General features: G+C 33.7%; 2 protein-coding genes across 4 annotated transcripts in view; one reads left to right on the top strand and one right to left on the bottom strand.

The window, feature by feature from the left end:
• Positions 1 to 8,165, top strand: part of LOC135207969 (rho-related GTP-binding protein RhoG-like) — a 30,808-nt gene extending 22,643 nt beyond the window's left edge. The window contains exons 3-5 of one of the 2 annotated variants that reach the window (XM_064239998.1): positions 910 to 1,038; positions 6,484 to 6,603; positions 7,849 to 8,165. In XM_064239998.1, the coding sequence (XP_064096068.1) occupies positions 910 to 1,038; positions 6,484 to 6,603; positions 7,849 to 8,112 (513 nt within the window). In that variant the 3' untranslated portion in view covers positions 8,113 to 8,165. Of the gene's footprint in view, positions 1 to 891; positions 1,039 to 6,483; positions 6,604 to 7,848 lie in introns of both variants that reach the window. The other variant, XM_064239997.1, reaches the window with a different exon arrangement.
• The window catches only part of LOC135207672 (tachykinin-like peptides receptor 99D), a 498,955-nt gene that overhangs the window by 470,688 nt on the left and 4,472 nt on the right, over positions 1 to 23,795 (bottom strand). The gene's annotated exons all lie outside the window — the stretch shown is intronic.

Genomic DNA, 23,795 nt, shown 5'->3' with positions numbered 1-23,795 from the left:
GCATACACCACTGCGCCTGAACGCTGCTATTTGATATGTACAGCAACTGCTTCTACCTGAAACCATCTTCTTCATTTATCTACAACTGTTTGTAAACCCGGTCTGGGAACGAACTCGGTCCCATGTGTGTGTGTACGCAGTGCCCACTGACCATATTATTAGTGTGTATATATATATATATATATATATATATATCATATATATTATATATATATATATAATATATGTGTATATATATATATATATAATATATATGTGTGTGTATGTATGTATATATATATATATATTATATATATATATATATATATATTATACATACGTTTATATACATGGATGTGTGCGTGTGTAGATAAGGGGGAAATGCTTCAGTTTTCTCAGCTGTAATCAAAGGTTGCGCGTTCCATAACTGTCAACAGTGGAAATCTCAAATAGATAACCCCTACCTTGCACGGACACAATTAACTTTTTCTCTCTTCAGGAGCTTATATCTTGATGTAATCCAACCTTGAAACATATCAATAACTAAATTAGCAAGCAAGTCGAACATTACTTTGAAAGGTTACTTACGAGAAAGAAAAATTTTAAAAATCCTTTCGACGAAAATAATTTGGTAAATTTCTATTCGACAAAAATAATTTGGTAAATTTCTTTAAGACAAAATAATTTAGTATATTTCCTTCAGACAAAGATAAATTGGTGAATTTCCTTCCGACGAAGCTAATTTGGTGAATTTCCTTTCGACAAAAATAAATCAGTAAATTATCTTTAAACAAAAATATGCATCAGTAAAATACGTGGGTGTGTGGGTGTGTGTGTGTGTGTGTATAACGAGCCAGAATGGGTTCTTCAATATAACGTTGCTAATTATAAAAACTGTGCTCTCTGTTTCAGGGGGTGTTTGACCCACAGTACATCCCTACAGTCTTCGAGAACTACGCAGGTGATATCGATCTCGACGGCAAAAAATACAACTTCACTTTATGGGACACTGCTGGCCAGGAGGGTTTCGACAGATGCAGAGTTCTATGTTACAAAGGGGTAAGATGTATTCACATAATTTAGTATTTACAGCAAAGCATGTACATAATTAGCATGATCATTGCTCAGATGTCGTTCAAATGGTGACTTTATATCTCGATTCTTCCATGAAACGACTCCACAGCAAATAAAAATCTAAAGTCGAAGAATAATCATGCAAGCATGACAGTTGAGCAAAAGATGGCTGCAATCCCGCGTTCAGAGACGAGAGTTCTTTATCACTCTAAATTCAAATGACATAAGAGGTGTTATCTCTGGGACAATATTGCATTTATCACTTCCCAGTTCAGTGACGCAAGAAGTTTTCATTGTCTCAAATGATCAGTGCAATATCAAGATAGAGATAATTTTTGTGATTTATTAAAAATTGCCTATAAAGCTAAGCAGTCTCAGCGCAGAGGGATATGGAGTTAGCTGCACAGCAAGATGGAAGAAAGGAAGTGGGCAGAAAGGACTCTCCAAACAACATTTAGTAAAGACTACAGTGAACTACGTATGGTACACTGACGACACTAACTACCTACGGAAAATATAGAAAAAGAAAAAAAAACGCTTAAAAAATGTAAAGACGGTATTTAATGGCACAGCTCATAAAATTCGCAAATTCTTTTGGTATTTTGAGAACTTCCCAACAGATGAAAATTTAAAAAAAAAAATCACCGTCTACTTGAAAATAAGAGGCAACATTATTAGGATTTCTGACACTACAGTAACTGCGCAATACTGAAAAGTAGACTTCGAATCCCCGTAATTAGATGCCACTGCTATAATAATCACTGCGTTAAACTTAACACAATATAGAACTAATATTGCCAAGCCCTTCAACATTTCCGGACCATACAGCCTCGTAAATTCTACCGGGAATTCATTCATTCACTCATCTAACTTTTGCTGGAGTTGGATTCCCATTACATACGCTTCCTTCTGATTCTGATATGTCTAAACTATAGGAGCCTCTCATTTAGCGGAAATCAGCGTAGGGTAGTATACACGTTCTGACATTGTATAGAAAGTAAAAATATTGCTACATTTTAGTTTTTCAGTTGTCTAATATTCTATCCGTCTGTCAATAGAAGTTGGAGAAATAGAAAAAAATATCTGATTCAAAGGCTGCACAGATGATTCCTAGCAATCTGACAATCTTATAGAGCAGGACAACTGTTCTTGAATCTAAGATAAACAAGGAAAATATAACTTCCTTATTCCTAATGGCCAAAAACTCGCATTTTACAGCAGTCCCACTTAGCCTTAATGAGAGAACGTTTTCTGTGGTGTATCTAAAAGGCATCATTATCACCCATTTGACAAAAAAAAAAAAAAAGTAATACTGTCCATTTCATACTGGGGAAAATAAGTGTGACCACTTTAGGAGATGTGGAAGAATATTTACATAAAACACTTGACCTCTAACACTTCCAGCCAGCACTTGAAACAGAGATCTATGAATACTGCATTCGAATAAAAAATATGTACATTTCCGTGATTCCTATTTAAATAGCTACAATTCAGGAGTTCCTCTAAAAGAATATTTTTACTCAACTTCAAGGTAAAACCCAAAAGCTCAATAAGCTAAGCAAAAAAAAAAAAAAAAAAAAAAAAAAAAAAGTTTGAATAACAAATCGTGTGAGTCTGGGCAGAAAATCGCCGTCCTAGAACAAACTATGATAAATATTTACAATTTTTAGACAAAATGTATTTATGCCATCACAATAAAGCAACACATTTTTTGGCAAATCAAAGATAACGCCTCGTAGATCTATATTCTATAAATAACGGCATTAATAGCGGTTATTTTTGCGACCAGAAAAAGGAAAAATATGACAATAAAAGGAAAAAAAACATGAAATGATGAATTATGCACAAAAGCTTTCATAATACTCATGGTGTGTAAAGAAGTCAAAACAATGGGTGTTTTGACATTAGGGTATACACCTTTGTTCTAAAAAAGGAATTTTTTTTTTTACACGACGGCGGATTGTAAACTAAAGCTGTACAACACAAACGGAGGCTACCGGGTGCATGGTGAATACTTTACATTTAAAGATCACGCGAAGTTACCATTTTATTTGCGTCCTTTTCATTTCATGCAAAAATAAAATAAAAGGCAACATATTAAAAACAAGAAAGGAAGTGAAGTATTGAATTATAAGAATTTTATCTTTTATGAGTTTTACAATATTGAAAAACTTATCAATATCTAAACCCCTTGTATTGGGATTATTTTCCAATAATACCCCTTTATTTACCTTGGACTGAATCTTCCAAACCATTACATTTATTTGTCCTTAGGATTTATCCCTCATTTGGTCTTGGTAAAAGAAAGTCGACTTTTTCGCTATTGAAAAACGTTTTTTTTTTTTTTTACAACTTTTTTACGATGAAGAGTTTATGTGTTCTGTAAATTACATTTAATTGGTTAAAAATTGAGAAACATAACAGAGATGACGTGCGCCTTGCACATAAAAAATGTAAAACTATCCAATAATTTCTTTACACAGATCAATAAAAGCTGTTTGAATGATCCAGTTCTAAGTAAAAAAAAATAAAGATACATTGGTAAAAAAAAATATTCGAGATACGGGGGACTGAGATCATGAGAAATTTGCTAATGTTACACAACTCATAAAGAATCGAATGCAAAAAATACAATCATTTCATTTGCAAGGCTATTACTGATCCTTCTTTTCAACGATATTGCCTTTTTTTTCTTTATATTTATGTGTGCAATTAACGAGTCAGTTCCAATAATGCTATTCTTTCAAATTTATAATTACATACTTTAATCTTTCGCTTTTATCAACTTTATTCTTTTCCCGTTCGGAAAAGTATCACAGGAAATTCATCGGCTCAATAACTAGCACTGCCAACTTTTCCCCTCCCCTTCTAGAGAAGTTCGCAATGGTGCAATTTGCCGCTGGATTAACAGTAACAGAGAAGGCCACGAAATACCGATAATCATATTTCATCCGTTATTCATAGGTACAATGTTGACAACTATGTTATTTTCAGGACATTACTCCAGTCATTCAAGTTACTTGAGTGAACGTACATAAAATATATAATATATTATATATATATATATATATATATATATATATATATATATATATAAACTCTAAATAAAAAAGGGTATTAAAAAACTAAATATAACACAACGAAGAGCAAATGGTATTTCGTCTGACTTGGATAATTATTACGATACAGTCTTTTGACTGTCAATCTTGACATGGCTATAACTACTAGCCTTACCTCCTAGTCTTTTTACCTAAATGCTCCCATTTAGGGGATATATTTCCCAGATCAATGCAAATGTTAATTTACTGTTATATGGTAACCGCATGCATGTGATTACATTATCATATAAATAATTTGTTGAACTTGGATGCAAATGTTAATTTACTGTTACATGGCAACCGCAGGCGTGATATATATTATATATATATATATATATATATATTATATTAATAGTATTTTATATATATAGATATATATATATATAATATAATTTTTATTACATATATATATATGTATAAATATTATCTATATATATATATATATATTCTACTGCATATAATATATATAACACGCCTGCGGTTGCCATGTAACAGTAAATTAACATTTGCATTGATCTTTGAAATATATTATATGCATATATTTCAAATTAACATATAAATATTTTATTTTGAAATAACATTTGCATTAATCTTTGAAATATTTCATATGCATATATATATATATATATATATATAATATGATATATATATATATATATATATACTATGCATATGACATATTTCAAAGATTAATGCAAATGTTATTTCAAAATATATTATATGTTAATTTGAAATATATGCATATAATATATTTCAAAGATCAATGCAAATGTTAATTTACTGTTACATGGCAACCGCAGGCGTGTTATATATATTATATCATATATATATATATATATATATATATATATATATATAATCTTTATACTATATATATTGTTATATAAAATATATATATATATATATACATATATTATTATATAAAGGTGGGTACACACGTGAGAGCCGAACCTTGTAATGTGTAACTGAGTTACGCATATACGGTTACAAGGTGTCCAAAATGTTGAGGACGAACCGTAACCACGTTAAACACTAACTTCATTACAATCCAATGCGATCATCAGTCTGTCTCTGTCCGGGTTGTTTACCGACGATGGCCACCATGCAAGTAGCAGCTGCCCCGTATATTTATACACATTATTTAACGAAGATGAAGCGAAATAAAAGAAGATGGTGGCAATCAAGGTTATATATCTAGAAGGGTAGAATACAGTGGTCGGGAATTACTCGCTGACAGGAGATTCCAAGAAGTTCTGGCCACAGTAAAGTCTTTTCTTCGTAATAACTAATAAACTGAAGACCTTTCCCCTTCCCCTACTCCAATCAGCCATGGTAAAGTACTATACGTACTGACTGACCAAAACAAGGGACTCTACTATGTACGGCCTTGTTCATAGTCGGTGTCAACAAGTTCAGCAACCTCTGTTGATACGCGCGTAATACAGGTCCCGTCCACACATGGCGTAACGTTCAAATAGACCTCCCTTTGATCGTTCGGGGAAAAACCGCCGACAATTGCCGGGACGGAGGGCGAACGGAGCCTGGAACCTCGCGGGTTCGGGGTTCGGGTTCGAGGAACCGTCCACACTTGCGTTTTTGTGTTACAAGAATCGGTTACAATACAAGGTTCGGTTCGCACGTGTGTACCCACCTTAAGGTTCGAGGCTCGGTTCGCCCTCCGTCCGCAACCAATTGTCGGTTTTTGGGCCCCGCATCAAAGGGAGGTCTCTTTGAACGTTACGCCATGTGTGGACGGGGCCTGTATTACCACGCGTAACAACAGAGGTTTGCTGAACTTGTTAACACCGACTATGAACAAGACCGTCCATAGTAGAGTCCCTTGTTTTGGTCAGTCAGTACGTATATGTCTACCATGGCTGATTGAAGTGACGATGAGGTCATTCAATTTATTAGCTGTTACGAAGAACAGACTTCTTGGAATCTCAAGTCAGCGAGTAATTCCCGTCCACTATTTCTACCCTTCTAGTATATAACCTTGATTGCCACCATCTTCTTTTATTTCGCTTCATCTTCGTTAAATAATGTGTATAAATGTACGCGGCAGCTGCTACTTGCATGGTGGCCATCGTCGGGTAAACAACCCGGACAGAGACAGACTGGTGATCGCAGTGGATTGAAATGAAGTTACGTGCTTAACGTGGTTACGGTTCGTCCTCTACATTTTGACACTTGTAACCGTATATGCGTAACTCAGTTACGCATACAAGGTTCGGCTCTCACGTGTGTACCCACCTTTATATTATATGCATAATTTGTTGGAATTCAAACCTGTCCTTCATATTACCCACAACATTTTTCTTTTTTCTTACAGGCAAGTGTATTTTTGGTATGTTTCAGCATCGACAACCCAAACTCCTTAGAGAACGTTCGCCAGGTCTGGCTGCCGGAAGTGAGGAAGGAATGTGGAGACATGTTCCTACCCTCTTGGTTGGTTAGTATTTAGGATTTTCAAGTTCTTGTATGTTAATAATTTACTTACATTCTTATCTATTTACTTATTACTTCTTTAGATCATTTTTCCTTTTCTAATAGCTGATCTCTTCTGTCTGTATTTGTTGTTACCCCTTGTTACTTCTAAAATGTTCAATTTAAAGCCATATACTCTGGAAGCTTGAATTTCAAGTCATTGGTCCCTGCGCGCTTGCTATATATCAGTGTTTCTTGAACTGTCTTGTGCAACGGACCCCTTTTATTAAAATTACTCTATGTAGCGGACCCTTTATTATGATAATTTCCCTCTTGGTTTTAAAAGTGTTTTCAGGGTATAGTATATAGTACTAAAATTGCTACTGTATTATTTATTAAGGGTTTATCGTCAACATATGTTTACACTACTTGAAATAACTTTCACATTATTAATTTTGGAATTTTGCACACAAATTTTAGTGAACTTAACAGCAACATTCTAAGAAACACTGCTATATATGAATATGGCTCATGTTCTGAATAATAATAATAATAATAATAATATAGAGCAAGAACAAAACCTAAGGTTGTTGTCATGTCTAAGCTGGCCTTATTCCAGGGTTACCTCTTGTTCTTAAAGAGTACCTTGAAAAAAATGCTCCAAGTAACCTGTGATTTCAAGCAGAAACAAAACAAATTGAAGAAAGGAAAAAGCTCATTACATAACACGGTTGACTTACTGGAAAGCATAGTTCTCCATAAATAATCTCTGGCATCAAGAACCTAGTTTCTGAGCATTCCAAACACAAATAAACGGAGCACACTTAATCATGAATTACCGAAGGACGACCTTATATCAAATTCCAAAAATTAATTCTAATATTTCAGCACTTGGGCCTTTCATCTTGTTGTAATTTCTTATAACAAAATCTGTAAAAGTGTAAGATCTTTAATATAGCTAAAAAAAACATGTTTAGCACAAACTAATAACAGAAAATTATTGACAAATATTATTTGTAAGATAAGGAGACGTGGGATATACATTTCATAGTTTACATTCTTCACAATGACAGTCTCTGTTACGTTTAAAAGCTATGAAAGAATAAATTACATCTCATACCCAGCTTTTAGAACTTGAGAGAGAGAGAGAGAGAGAGAGAGAGAGAGAGAGAGAAATAGCTGGCTATAGGTTTTATGACAACTGCAAATAAAACAACATTCTGAGGTGAACATTTGCCTAACTTTCCTCATCTAACGACTTCTGCTGCAGGTACAAAATCGGACCTACGAGACTCTCCGCAGCCGACCAATATTGTCAAGACTGCAGAAGGGAGGAAGGCTGCCAAGTCACTCAAAATGGCCGGGTACGTCGAATGTTCAGCCAAGAAGATGGATAACCTCAAACAAGTGTTCACAGAAGCCGTTCAAGCCACGGAACCTAATTACCGTAAAGGATTCAGCTGTGTTATTTTGTAGATGCAATGCGACCAAGGCTCCATTCCTTCACGCACATAATAACTGGACTGCCAACTGAAAACGCCCAAGATACTCAGACCAGTGAAAAATTCCGTTTATTTTTCACTGCCAAGCATCGTTTCGTATACTAACAGAACTGGACTGCCAACTGAAAACGCCCAAGATACTCAGACCAGTGAAAAATTCCGTTTATTTTCACCTGCCAAGCATCAGTTTCTGTATACATAAACATGAACTAAGGTTTAAAACAGCATCAAAATTACCATGTGCCTGTGCTTCTCCAAGGGCAAAGTTTCAATTACAGTATCTTAGGTGTTAAATCATTGGCGTACTGTACGATCTAATATATTTATCTGAAAACGATATGTCACATACTTGCAAAACAAGGTCATGAATAGACACTTAAACGTTCTTAAGCGATACAGTATAAGAGTTATGGTTTAAAATGTTATATACCTGAAACTCGTGAGGATATGGTTACATTCTTATCCTTCCTTCTGGTGTCTTTACCGCAGTTAATAAAATGTCCGGGCAAACACAATGAGAAAATAATACGAGTATTTAATCGTAAATGCAAAATTTTGATTTTCGCCGTTCTTGGATGTTTTAAACGAGGATGGACGATAATATTCAGTATTCAAAATTATAAATAAATATTTGATTTTGACTGCTTCAATGGGCATTGTCGTACAATCTCGGAAAAATCACAGAGTATGAACTATTTCTCCCGGAAAATATACGAGACATGCCACCCAAACAAATGTATGAGGTCATTGTTATTCACCACCTAATATCACTGGATTTACGTCTAAAGGAGAAAACATTCAAGAAAAAGAAAAACTCGTTTGACTTCCGCTTCGCGTCACTGTTCTACAGACAATCGTAATAGCATCGAAATTTTCGGCATTCCAGAAGGGGCAAATCTGATTACTTTTAATAGACAAGCTGATAGAAATAGGAATGATCTATTTTATATATCGTATGGAGTGTATACGTGATCTCAGTTTACAAAACGCTTTGATACATCTGCTCCAGTTCAAGAAAACCTTAAAATAACTAATAATTCAGTTATCACGCAATCTTACATTTGGATGGACCTGTGGATCATCATTCTATTTTTATTTCGTTGTTTTAGCCCCCTGGCCCTCCCCTTCATAACAACAAACTTAAAATTTATAAGCGTTCCATACCAGCAACGTCACCTTATAATACCACTTACAAGATCAACTGGACGAATGAATCATTTTTAATTTGCCAAATGTTCTCAGAAAGCCCAAGAGCTCTTTTACAGCATTACATTTCCATTATCATTTCACACCACACAGATATGTACAGACATTATTAGTAAGAATGTAATTCGCTTTAACAAAACAATTATAATTAATCTAGTTTTAATTCATTCACTGGAAATAACTGTATCCACGCGTGCTTTCTAAATAGGCATGCATTAACGATACACTTCAGAAGTACAACTTACTGTAAGGAACATTCTTAGTAACTCCTGGTCAGTTATAAAGATTGACAACATATTTTCATATTATCACACTTTTTGCATACGTGATACCCTGTCTTATATAAAAATTATATAAAAAAAATCTCCAGAACTATTTCCAATATTATTCCGTATTTCTTTACTTTTTATTTATGAGGACCATTATTTAAGGTGCCTTGGACAACCACTGTATGAATACTATCTCGAGAATAGATTTTAAGGTTGCTGATGTACTTGATGATTTTCTTTCAGACTACTACTGTACTTTATAAAATAAGTAAAAACCAATGATTCTTATGAATTTCATACCTCAAAATGCCATTTTCATGCAGATGTATTTATTTGTAATGCGTCAATTATAATAATCATCTTTTATCACAGTTGTACTACCTAACATCAAGCAGAACAAGGAGAGTGTATTAAGAAGCTATGCATACATGCTTTCTGGCATACATACATACATACAAATGATACCCAATTCAGGGTTATTAAGAAGCAATGCATACACGCTTTCTGGCATACATGCATACAAATGATACCAAATGATAGAGAGAAAAGAATGGTCTGTCTGCCATAAGAACTAATGTCCCTCTGTTGAACGCTGATATGTTTTTGCGTAGGTGAGTCACAGCCAGATTGGAGAAGTGCAAGTGTTAAGAACCTCATCCTAAAAGGCTTACTAAGAACTGAGATGTTAACTCTTTCAGGGGTGAGACCCTCCTAAGCGGAAAAAGGGTTATATAAACCTCCCTCAAATGCAGATTCAAAAACATATTATCAACCTCTACTGATTTCCATGGCCTTGAGAATATATTCAGTCCATTTGTCTTCATAAAAAGAAACTTCAAGAGTACAAAGTTTGGAACTAAAATATCCTCAAAACAATCTGCTATGAACGGTATATATATTTTTTTAAATGTCATATTTTGGATATGCATATCTTACCGTTCGCTGGTATCAAATTTTCATCGGAGATTTACTTCACCTCTTGCAAGGCATAATATATATTCAAATATCTTTGGGTATCCATTTCTTTATTATGATCATTATCATTATTATTATCAAATATTAGTGATATGCCGAACTGCTAGCATCTTTGTGAATTAGAGAATATAAGAAAATATTTCAAGAGTCATTAATGGGTTTCAATAAAAGTTTGTGAATGGGCAAGCAATGGTCTAAGGAAGAATTGATTAGATTTCTGTGTGGAATGAAATCTGGATGCTGGCCCAGCATTTCTACGCTTTGTACCCCTTTACGACAAATTCTTAAAATATGATAAATGGATTTCAATAAATTATGTGGGCTAAGAATGGTCTGATTAAATCTAGGCATGAAATAGAATTATGATGTGATACCAGCAGTTTTTTTGGGTTTAGGGATATCTGGGCATAGCTATCAAATTAGGAAGGGATGACAGCACTGTCAGTTAATCCAGATCCGGATGAAGCACCTGACATATGTGACAGAAATTTGAGCATGGGTGACTTTAGGCCCAAAGAAGAGACTAAGAGTTTTTGAAAGTGATTCGAAACTGATTCAAATAAATGATTTCTTGAGCACCGGTCGTAACTGGACGGCTATCAGATTTTGAGCGGTATCGGGACTATTAGTAATTCTAACAAGGTGTGATCCGACCTCCAGCTTGATGATGGCGCATGCTAAAACCTACAGTCAAATAGAGCGTAGTTTCACCACCGAAAATTAAAATAAATACGCTATATTTTATTAGAAATAATTGTTCTGTACTGTTTAACATGCACTTATTTATCTTTTAACTTTTTATTCTAATAAATAAGTCATAAATATCACATCCTAAAATACCTGCATCTTAACTCAACGCGAAACACTTTTCTCAGACCTATCTAGGCTTTTCCATAGACCTTTCCTAACCTCCTCTCACCCAACAACAACAGTAGCAAATTAGTTTGTAGGCTTACTCCCCAAGTAAGCGAAAATATCAGTGAAAATCAGAAGAGTTCATCAATAACAATTTCATGTTACCGCATCTCTAGCATGCAGACAATATGAGTGGCGCACACAATGTAATATAAAGCATGAAACTATTTAACTAATTGAATTCCTTCCGTGTTCCCCAAGACATTTGTTCAAACGGTCTAAGTACTTTGGACGATTTGGCTTTATTCTTTTCAACCTCCTTTCCTTTCCATAAAAGCGGTTTACCTTAAAGAAACTTTCGCCCGCAGTGGGATAAACTTTAACAAAAGCCTCAATGAAGTACGTCAATAAACATTAGATTAACATTCCAAACTCTGCAAAACCTTCTTACAGACAAGTTATTTCAAGTGTGCTGGAGTACCAGCAATCTAACTAAGTTATACCTTAAGGTTTCAATTGTTTTCTATCAGAAAACCTTGATACATCATTCAAATCCGGTGCTGTGGTTTCAACTTTACGAGCACAAAGTTCCATTCACCTCAACTTAACACATCAACAAAAACTGGCATTTTTTTTTTTTTATTTCTAATAATAAAATAGTGACGAAATACTGAGAAAATCGTCGAAATTTACCAGTCATCACTTCAAGTGATCAGCAAAAGGTTCTCTGCATAAGTAAAGCATATTATTACCACTCTTCAATTTATAAATCATGGCCCTTTAGAAGATACTTAATAATATTTTATAGGCAACATTTACGCAGATCCTCTACACTATTATAATAATAATTCAAGTATGGTCACAGTCAATAGCTCTTCGAGAAAACGGCACTAAAATGAATACATAGATTATTCCATTACGATATCTCTTAAAACATTTATTCTTGAAAGCTTTTCATTAACGGGAACGCGCAACTGTCATCCGAGGCCGATACCTACAAATCTATATGTAAAAAATACAAAGATCCATGAATTTTGTGCTGCAGTTCAAAACTCGACGTTTTTAATGTTAGCAGACAGTTATGCGAGTATGAATTACAAGCGGAAAAAACACCTGCGACCCGACATGCATGTTGGGCCAAGTCAAAAATATTCGCACGGACCCCATCTTTCATCTACGTCGCTTGTTACAGATATTCATAGTAGACAATGCTCCGCCATTTTTTCTCTTTTAGTTTCCTATGACTTAGCTAATATATATATATATATATATATATAGTTATATTGTATATATATATATATATATATATATTATATATATATAATTATATATAATATATTATAATATATATATAATATTAATTTTATGTATATGTACAAATACATAATGTATATATATTGTGTGTATATTATGTATATCCGTGTATATATAGCTAATATATATATATATATATATATATATATATATATATTATCTATAGCTATATACACGGATATACATAATATACACACAATATATATACATTATGTATATGTACATATACATAAAATTAATACACATATATACATATATATTCTATATATAATGTATATACGCAATATATACATATGTATATATATGTTTATCTATATATATATATATATATATATATATATATATATATATTATATATATATATATATATATATATATATATATATACACTGCAACAAGTTCGTTATACCGCCGCTGGTCGTCCAATCAGCGAATGACACCAACAACCATATCACCTGAGGAACAAGAGATTGGGTTAACAAACTGCCAAGTACCATTAAGGGCAACATCTACTAAGTATCAGTTTCTTCGAAGGATAAGTTTTTTTAAAGTTCGCGTCTAATCGCAAACATTTTTCCCTTCATCATAATGGAGGTGAACTTCCGAACTCAAAATCAGTATATTTATTGGACTTTCTCGAACCGAAATTATCAAACGGAGCAAAGGATGTGTTTGTGGCTTGTACTACACCCATTACTTAATAACGAAAGCAAATACCTAGTACAGTAGATATTTATTCAATATTCATGATAGGTAACTACTACAGATAAAAAAGCAGAACATCCAGAAAACGAAAAATATCACGTATTAGGAAACAACTGTGAACTGATAAAATCACAAATGCTTCTCGAGAGTTTTTCTTCAAATGACAAAAAGCTTGGTAATTAATATACATGAGTAACGATCTGCATAAAAAATGCTGATTATGTAATCAATCCCCCAATCCGTGTCCTGTCCGCTTTGACTATCAAATGAACGTGCACCCAAAGTGATTAAATAGTCACTTTAAATATTTTCAGCAAAAACATTAATAAATCTAATTATTCGACTAAATAAAAAAAATCAACTGTGATGATTTTTGCACCAGTGTTGCCACAAAGGGATCTCAGATCCCAGAGAGCTGGGAATTATCTGCAGTAGTTGAGTAATTCACTTATTTATCAAAGAATGATTCAATATTTCACAACCCGTCATTTTCAGCACATAAACAGGCTCAAGAAATCTGCGAGTGAATTATTACACTACAATGATATATCTGGTTTTCAGATTGTATAATACAAATCAATCCATGCAAGAAATACGATTTCATCGTAATATAAATTACGAATACAAACTGCGCTTCATATTTCCATGAAAATAAATCTTCAAACATTCAATTTCAAAGTCCATCACTTTTCTAAGAGACCATGTGAATATTCCAAAATTAAAGACCGAATATAATAAACTACACCTCACAAACCTCTTTTCGAAAATTGAAAAAAAAAAAAAAGAATTATCATATCTCACAAAGTATGTATCACATCTCAAAAACCCTCGCACACTTCCATCAACTGAACATCATCTGTCACAAAGACATCATACCTAACAGCTTGTCTCACCAATGTTTATAGCTGCAGGACGAGATCCGAAGGTATAAAAACGTTCTACAGCGAAATGAAATAACAAGGTTCGTTATATATATATGGATGACTTTCGTCAGAAGAGACTTGAAAAGGAATGTGCCGGATGATAACGACCTTTTCGAGACAGTATTGAACTTTGAAAAACAATAAAAAAAAAACATTTAGAAAGATGAATGCCACGGTTCTGGTCGTTCGGTTTATTTCAGTTCTCTTTGGCTGTGTAGCATATTCGTTATGGAAATTGGTGACTGATGTAGACACCCTAACACTCCAACTGATTTCCTGTACTCTTATTTCCTCGCCTGTCACCATCGAGCGACGATTTGTAACACCAGCTAATCAAGTCAAGTGTTAGGCTGTGGTATTCATCCCTATCCTTAATAACGATGAGGATTCGTCATCGTCTTCTTTGCTTATTGCTTATCGTCCATCACAGCTTTACTGAGATCTTATACCATCCCCTCACTCTCTAGGAATATCGTTCAAGAAAATATAAGAAACGAGCTATTTGAAAATTTGTCACTGGTGATACCTTTAATCGAAAGAGATGGGTTTCCTTTTTACCTTGTGCGTATATGTGTATGTATACATACATACATACATATATAAACACAAATGCCCCAAAGGTAAAATGAAACAATGGAACGGTTACTAAAACTTTCGATACAACGGTCCTTTGCTAACAGACTGATGAAAAAAAATAAAAATAAATGTACAAGAAAGTTCCTATAATTGACAGATGGCGTACAGATATCCCTGAGGATAGGGATTATAGGGACCAGATGCACCTGAAATCCAACACAGTTGAAGAATTAATGGACCTACCAAACCTAAGGTCAATCATTGAGAGGTTACACAAAGATTGGGCTAAAACCTCTCAAATGACTTGCAGAAAAATATTTTCCCGCAGGATAGTCACGTCACACAAGCAAAGAATGATTCATTAGATGCAAATGATTATTTTATCAAGACGGTTTCACAATATTTATGACAGTCACTTCTCACGGGATACTGAATTACTCTTCACACATTGTGAGTCCTTCTTGATCGGCGAAGTTAATTCATACGTACAGTCACTCTATACATGTAGCAAGCCACTTATCACCAAAGACTGATTGTCTATGAATATTTGCCTCTCAGTCTGTATAGTATAATCTTCACGAACTAATTTACGAAAAGATTTAAGTGCCAATGAAATAAATACGTCACAGTGCATAGTTTTGCTTTTATTATCTTCCACTATGGTATCACCTGGAAAAATATAATGGCCGCTGCCTTTCATGGAAAACCATGTTTTTCACATATGTCACTTCTTTCATGATCTTTCCTAGTCGGAACCAGACAGACACTGAAATATTCTTCCACCTGGTGCTAACATAACTCAAAACAAATGCTTGGGCATCCCTCCCTCAGAGGTGCAATAAATACATTGCGCCGCTCATAAGACTGTTATATTTATCTCGTATCTTGCAGCCGTCAGCATAACGCGCCGGTTATTTGTCGGTCTTTTCCAATATCAGTGAAAGCGCAATCGAGTTTTCTGTACAGCGTATACTGCTGCATGAAACTCGAGGTACTGCAGTATGAAACTCCCAGCTACGACAGGCAACGCTCAGTTGCTCCCCAGAGGCACGATCATGGCTAACTTTAACCTTAAATAAAATATAAATTACTAATGCTAGAGAGCTAAAATTTGGTATGTTTGATAATTGGAGGGTGGATGATCAACACAGCAATATGCAGCCCTCTAACCTCGGTAGTTTTTAAGATTTGAGGGCGGACAGAACGCAGACGGACAGACAAACGTCCTTCTCAGTTTTCTTTTATAGAAAACCAAAACTTGTCTATTCCAGACGGATATTTTGTGAACGGTACAGGAACAGTGGTATTGGGAATACAAAGGAGCTCATCTATGCGTTGCATATTTTGGAGATGTAAGTGGTCGGGAACCATTACAGATGCCAAATATTTTTTTCGTTTATATGATATACACAAACATTCTTCCCTTCGACTGGAACTGCACTGTACATGAGGAGGTCGTGACGACTGCGAAACCAAAATGAAAGAGAAACAATTAACGTAGAACTGAGCATCAAATGATCAAATGGCATCAGAAAAAATACAGACATTCGAAATTTCCGAGTTTATTACCAGCATATATTTGTTTTCTGATTTTCGAAAAGCTACGGCTTTAACATACGAGATGCCAGTAATCATTAAAAAAATCCCATTTGACTCATTGTAATCATTAATATAAATCTCAGGTGATTCATGGTAATTATACTCCTTAATTGCAGAAAAATTAATTTTCCAAGTAGTTCTCCATTGCTTATATTAAGGATTGGTGTATAATTCATATAGGATTATACGATTTCTATAACCAGGTCATTATTGCTACTCCAAAATTCCGATCAACAAATTATTTCAGTTTTAAACACACTATAGTGATCGTGTAATGATACTTATTAAATGTAATTCTTTAATTGGCCTTCTTCTCTTTGTATGAAAAACTAACATAAATAGTAAAACTTGGTGACCTGCTAGAGGTACGCCGATCAAGTCTATAGATAAATAATGACATACATGTCATATTCTGATAAATATATACAGTACATCATGTATATACATTTGCGCGCTTACAGAGGTATTGTTTATTTATGTAAAAACCCGCCTGTAAAATCAGGATAGTACACACCAATGTTAGAGAGAGAGAGAGAGAGAGAGAGAGAGAGAGAGAGAGAGAGAGAGAGAGAGAGAGAGAGAGAGAGAGAGAGGTCTGGCCTTGTAACTAACCTTTTTACCTTCGCTTAATGCGCTTCCTTTAGACCTGTCGCTACACACACAATGAAGTCTGAAGAAATTTTCCCTTGCCTTAAGTCCCACCCCCACCACGACCCCCAAGAGAAAAAAACGTTTTTGGATTCAATGGAGTAGCTCCCTTTTAAACTCAAAACATGTTCTGGAATATTTATGTGCTAAAAGCGTCATTGTGTGAACATTTTCGACGTCATCTTGGAGCAAAATTGTTGGAAGCTGATGCTAAGTACAAGATAGTCATCGTCCAGCGTTATTCATATAACTGCTACTTATTCACTTAATTTGTAATACAGCATAATTTAATTTTTGTATTACTAGGAATACCTAAATCTCTCCGCAGAAACAACTGCCATCTGGCCTATTTTAAAATCAATATTTCTACATTATGAATAAGAAAAAAAGTTAAAGTTAGCAATTTCAGTCCTCCACCTGGCTATTGCCTCTAGGGCGTACGTCAGTCGAGTAAACCCCTACCTTGGCATCACTCATGGTAGTAACCACTATTTGCCCCTTGACGTTGGGGAAGGGGGAGATATGAACGCTGGCCCAGAGATAAAGAGACCAGCAAGTTACCGACTGTACTAGCCACCGGATACCAACAATAATGATATTTGCCATATAAATAAAATGGTCTTAGTAATTTAGAAAAAAAAATTACATAGAAAATAAAGCCTGAGAGGCGTCATATTTCTACCTACAGCAAATAAAAACACTGCTCTCCAACATTTTTCTTGTTCAGTATTCCCATAACCTCCTAGTTTAAATAATTATAAGTAATGTTCTTTACCAATGCCACCCCCGTCAAGAAAAACAGAAATAACTAATGGAAAAAAGAAAGGTTTCATAAAAAAGTATAAAGTTTGCATTAAACGGACGCTTTTTTTGCAATTCAACTGTAGAAAAAAAATCCTACATCAAATATTTCTCTATAAAAAATTCCTGTGAAAAATAATACTATTTACGCAGCGCAAAACCTATTATTATTATTCCCCTGTCGAAGTCAACTAGAACACGTTGGACCTTTCAGGAAAAAGGCCGTAAGATGTTGCTCGCCCATGGGATCGAATTCGGACTTCTCCCTCATGTGGAGTGGTCGCTAGCATCTGAATGACTGGACAATAAATTCTATCTATATATATATATAGATATATATATATATATATATATATATATTTATATATATATACATACATACATACATACATATATACACACAAACACACACACACACACACACACACACCACACACATATATAGTATATATATATATATATATATATATATATATATATATATATATATATATATAGTATATACATACATAATATATATATATATATAATGATATATATATACATATATCATATATACATATACACATATCCATACAAATATATTCCTATATATATATATATATTATATATTATAATATATTCAAAGATATTACAATGCTATATATAATCATATATATATATATATATATATTTATATATATTCAAATCTGAATATATATATATGTATATATATATGCTATATATATATATATATATATATATATATATATCAAATGCTATATATTCAATGCTATATATATATGCTATATATATATATATATATATATATCAAATGCTATATATATAGAGCATTTTGAATATATTATACACCATATATATTCAAAATGCTACTCTCAGCTTATTTCAAACCTAACGTGCAAAAGGCGGAGCATAGAGAATATTCATATCCTCCGCTAATTTAGAAATGCATTTGATCTCTTACACACAAAGTTGTTCCTGCTCTTCACTGTCAAAACTGTTTTATTATTTTCACCGCAATACAATTACATCATTTCCATTTTCGCCATTCTGGAGGTGCCTCGCGTTTCAGTCCACGAATATAAGCTAAGTATGTAGAGGGTTCCCGTGGAGGGGCGCCACAATTTTATTACGTCACACTTCATAACATAGGCAGAGGAAATTTTGTTCCATTTGCGTCGAGGTAAACAGGAGAATAAGGTATTCCCGGTGGTCGCCTTTCCTTAAATATAATGGCAAATGCTACGGAGGGAAAGTGAAACAAAGGTGTGGTTGCTAGACCTTTCGACACGCCGTCCTTCACTGCCAATAAAGGACCGTGCATCGAAGGCCTACCAACCACTCCATTGTTTCAATTTTCCTTCGTGGCATTTTCCTTTATTTATTATACATTAATCACGTTCAATATCTTCGTGAATTATTCATATATACACACACACACACACATTATATATATATATATATATATATATATATATATATATATATATAATATATATATAAAGATATATGCACGAGGGAAAATAAGCAACAGAGTATCCACGAGATCTTTCGACGTTCAAACGTCCTTTACTTAGCAGATGAACTGACATACATGAGGAAATGACGAAACACAAAAGGTTGTTTAAGTGACAGATAGGGATTATAAAGAGATTAGTACCTAGAATCCGACACACCTGGAAGATGAGTAACCTTCCCAAACAAGCAAAAACATGGGCGCAATTAAAAGTTTAAGACAATCTGCTCAGACACAAGGGCAAGACAATTAAAGGATTATAATAATTGACAGCTATTCAAAACTTCGGTAAACAAAAACATATTCACAAACATATTCACTATACATATTAAACATACATATACTACAAAGATATCTCTAAGGCAACTAATTTTTATTTAAGTCTGTAATTATATCTTTGAGGTCATTCTTAAACATGTTACAAAGATACAAGGGTCTAAATGAAACAGGCCACGACTAATATTAAAATTACAATGAGAAGTAAGTTGTATAAAAGCAGATTCTAAAAGATTTCGTGATACGACATCTTTTGACCTTGCAATTACTGAACTACCAATCCAATTTATTCAGTGGTTGTTTTCACTTAAATGAATGAATATTGCATTAGATGTTTCCCCAGTTTTTACAGAATATTTATGCTGGCTTAACCTTACTTCTAAGCCCTTGCTCAACTGTCCGAGATAAAATGAGGGACAATCCATTCATGGAATTTTATATATTATGTTGTTGCTCTCTCTGGGGCCATTTTTTATTAACATTCCTTTTAGTGTGTTATTATAAGAAAAAACAAGGTTGACCTTAAAGGCTTTTAGCAATAATTTAATGGTTTCAAATCCGTTAAAATAAGGCAAACTGAGAATATTCTTAGAATTTTCTTTCTGCGTGTTACTTACACTATAAAACTTTTTGTGGGCTTTATTATAACAAATATCAAATATATGTGAAGGATAACATAAATCTTTCCCTATTTTTCTTATGAATTCAATTTCTTGATCCAAATATTGGGGACTGACAATGCGCAATCCTCGTAAAAACATAGAAGAAAAAATTTATATTTTTATGTTAAGATGGTGGCCTGAATAGAAATGAACATAAGTTAAGTTGTTGGTCGGTTTCCTATAAATACTAAATTTACATTGAAATGGTTCTCTATGTATCAAAACATCTAAGAAAGGGAGGCAATTGTCTTTTTCTAATTCTAGAGTAAACTTAATCGATGGTACCTGGTTATTTAATTTAGAGTAAATCATGTACACCAATACCGACAGGCAGAACAGCTAAAATATCAACAACAGATCTATACCACTTTACAGGAATATAAATGATATTAGGTAAGTAGCGTTTTTCAAAGAATTCCATGTACAGGTTTGGGAGGAGAGGCGATAAAGGGTTGCCCATTGACATGCCAAATATTTGTTGCTAAAATTCACCATTGAATATAAACTTACAATCACAAATGCACAAGCTAGTGAGTGAAATAATAGCTGTCACCTATAATAATCCTTTAATTGTCTTGCCCTTGTGTCTGAGCAGATTGTCTTAAACTTTTAATTGCACCCAAGATTTTGCTTGTTTGGGAAGGTTACTCATCTTCCAGGTGTGTCGGATTCTAGGTACTAATCTCTTTATAATCCATATCTGTCAGTTATATGACCTTTCGTGTATTGTCATTTCCTCATGTATGTAAGTTCATCTGCTAAGTAAAAGACGTTTGAAAGTCGAAAGATCTCACGAATACTCCGTTGTTTATTTTCCCTCGTGGCATATATCTTTATTTATGGATTTATCACGTTCCTAACTTTCATGATTCAGTTATACATACATACATACCTACATACATACATATATATATATATATATATATATATATATATATATATATATATATATATATATTATATACATTAGTATATGTGTTGGTGCAAATGTAATAGCCACAACGTCCTCTTAACTTCTCGAATTCTTCGTGTTTTTTTTTTTTTTTTGGGATACGCTTGTCACTACAAAGCCTCAAAATTCGAGTGCAAGAAATCCGAAGCGATTATGATGTCCATTAGCGAGAAACGAACCAGTTTCACCATAATCACGACGATGTTAGGACGGCAACATATATATATTTAAATAATTATACATTACATATACTCTCAATATACACATATACATGTGTATATATTTATGTAAAATATCGGTAAGCAATTCCTTTAATAGAGGTTGGCTCCAAAAAATTGAAGAGGTCATTTCCAAGTTCACCCTAGAAAGTGTGATAGTGGAAAATAGTTACTTTCAAGACACACACTTCCATGAATATGCTATCTCGTGGATTGCTTGGGAATACCATGATCCTCACGGCTCGTTCCGATGCGCCGTTTCCAATGCATTTCAAATGTCACCTCTCTACAGTGCCTGCAGTCAGAGCTGCATGGAGAGAAATCCAACACTGCATCCACTGAAGGATAACAATATTCCATGAGAGAAATGCCGCGACGTCTGAGAGCAGCTGCAATACTTTGCTTTCATGTAACTCAGACAGGGCAGAGAATCTCCATATTCCATAATAGGAATGATGAGTTCGTATTCCCTTCTGTGGGATGCACAATGTGCTGATCAAACTTGGGCAGCCTCTGAGCTGCAGCGGTATAAAATGCAAACTACAAAACTAACTTCATAACTGCGTATACATTCCGACCATGACTGGTTCGCTGCGATCAGTATGTAATATATATATATATATATATATATATATATATATAGTATATATATATATATATATATATATATATCTATATATATATATATATATATATATATATACATATATATATACATATATATATATACATATATATATATATATATATATATATATATATATATATATATATATATATATCTATATATATATATATATATACATATATATATATATATATATATATATATATGTATGTATCTATATATATATATGTATATATGATATATATGTATCTATATATATACATATATATATACATATATATATATATATATTATATATATATACAATACACTAAACTACAATATAGTAAGAATTTTTAGTTATGCCACTCAGTGTACGGTCTCGAGCGGGGTGCACAAAGGCTTCTTAATGGAGCATAATTAATTAATGCTTTCATTGTCCAAATCATCAGTAACCCACATTGACAGCTTCCCATTTGATTTTCCGACAAAAGCGAATCAAGTTGACCAATACGGACATTGATAATAATTGTCGGCCTTAATTATAGCCTGCCATTTCATTCTGCATCATTTGAAAACTATACATTGAATTACATATTCACTGGGCTTGAAATACATTTATGACTAATTTTGCAGAAGAGAACAATGTCCGTATCTAATATAACACTATAATTGCAGCAAGAGTATTGGGCATCCACAAATGTAACATTATTCTAGTATTGAGTTTAAAAAGAAATAAAAATAAAATGTAGTCATGAAATGTACATAAAGAATTATGAAAATCATTAGGTTGTACATGTCACACCTTGGGCACCCTGCATGTCTACAACTTTTCTTGGTGTGTACAATTACTGACTTAGTGTGCTTTAAATAAATGTTTCTTCTTTAAAAGAATTTTTCATGAGGCTGCATTATAAATAATCAATGCTTACCTTTAGTGAAACGATACCCCACTCAACATTGTTTACAATTTTGATTTGATAGTAAACTTCTCAGCTATGCTGCCGAACCCAGGTTCATGCAAGTTCTGACAGTCACATGCCAAGACAATACTTGCATTAACACAACGCAGCCTTCAAACCACGTGGGCAACAGGGGCAACGGAACTCTTGCAACTACTGCTTGGCCCACAGATCGTATTGAAATGGGTCACAGCTCACTAATATGGTACTACAGGCTGTTCTACGAGCAATAAGCCTATGTTAGAATAATGCCAGTTTAATCTAAAGCAACACTAATGAAGTCAGAAGTTTATCTGCATCTTGTGAATAAATTTCCTTATCCTGGTGACCTCAGAGCAAACTGGTATGGCAATGTTCTACCAACAAAGACGCCACTTACAGACTAAATACAGTGTCTCAGCACTGGCCCCATTCTCTCTTCAGAGCACAAAGTCGTCCTCCAGCCTCTCAGCAGACCCAGCAAACGGTAAATAGAAAGTTAACAACGTTCTGTAATTGATGTGCAAGTTTAGGACAAAAATTTTTTTAAAAATTCTTTGAGTTGATAGTATGCTATTAAACGCCCAATAGGGTATCATCCAACCAAATAATATCTTATTGCAGTGAAATCAGGACCAAATCATATGAAAGTACAGTCTGTATGATCCATCT

Source organism: Macrobrachium nipponense, chromosome 34 (assembly GCF_015104395.2).
Source record: "Macrobrachium nipponense isolate FS-2020 chromosome 34, ASM1510439v2, whole genome shotgun sequence".
Taxonomy (NCBI): Eukaryota; Metazoa; Arthropoda; class Malacostraca; order Decapoda; family Palaemonidae; genus Macrobrachium; species Macrobrachium nipponense.
This window is presented reverse-complemented; position numbering and strand designations above follow the sequence as displayed.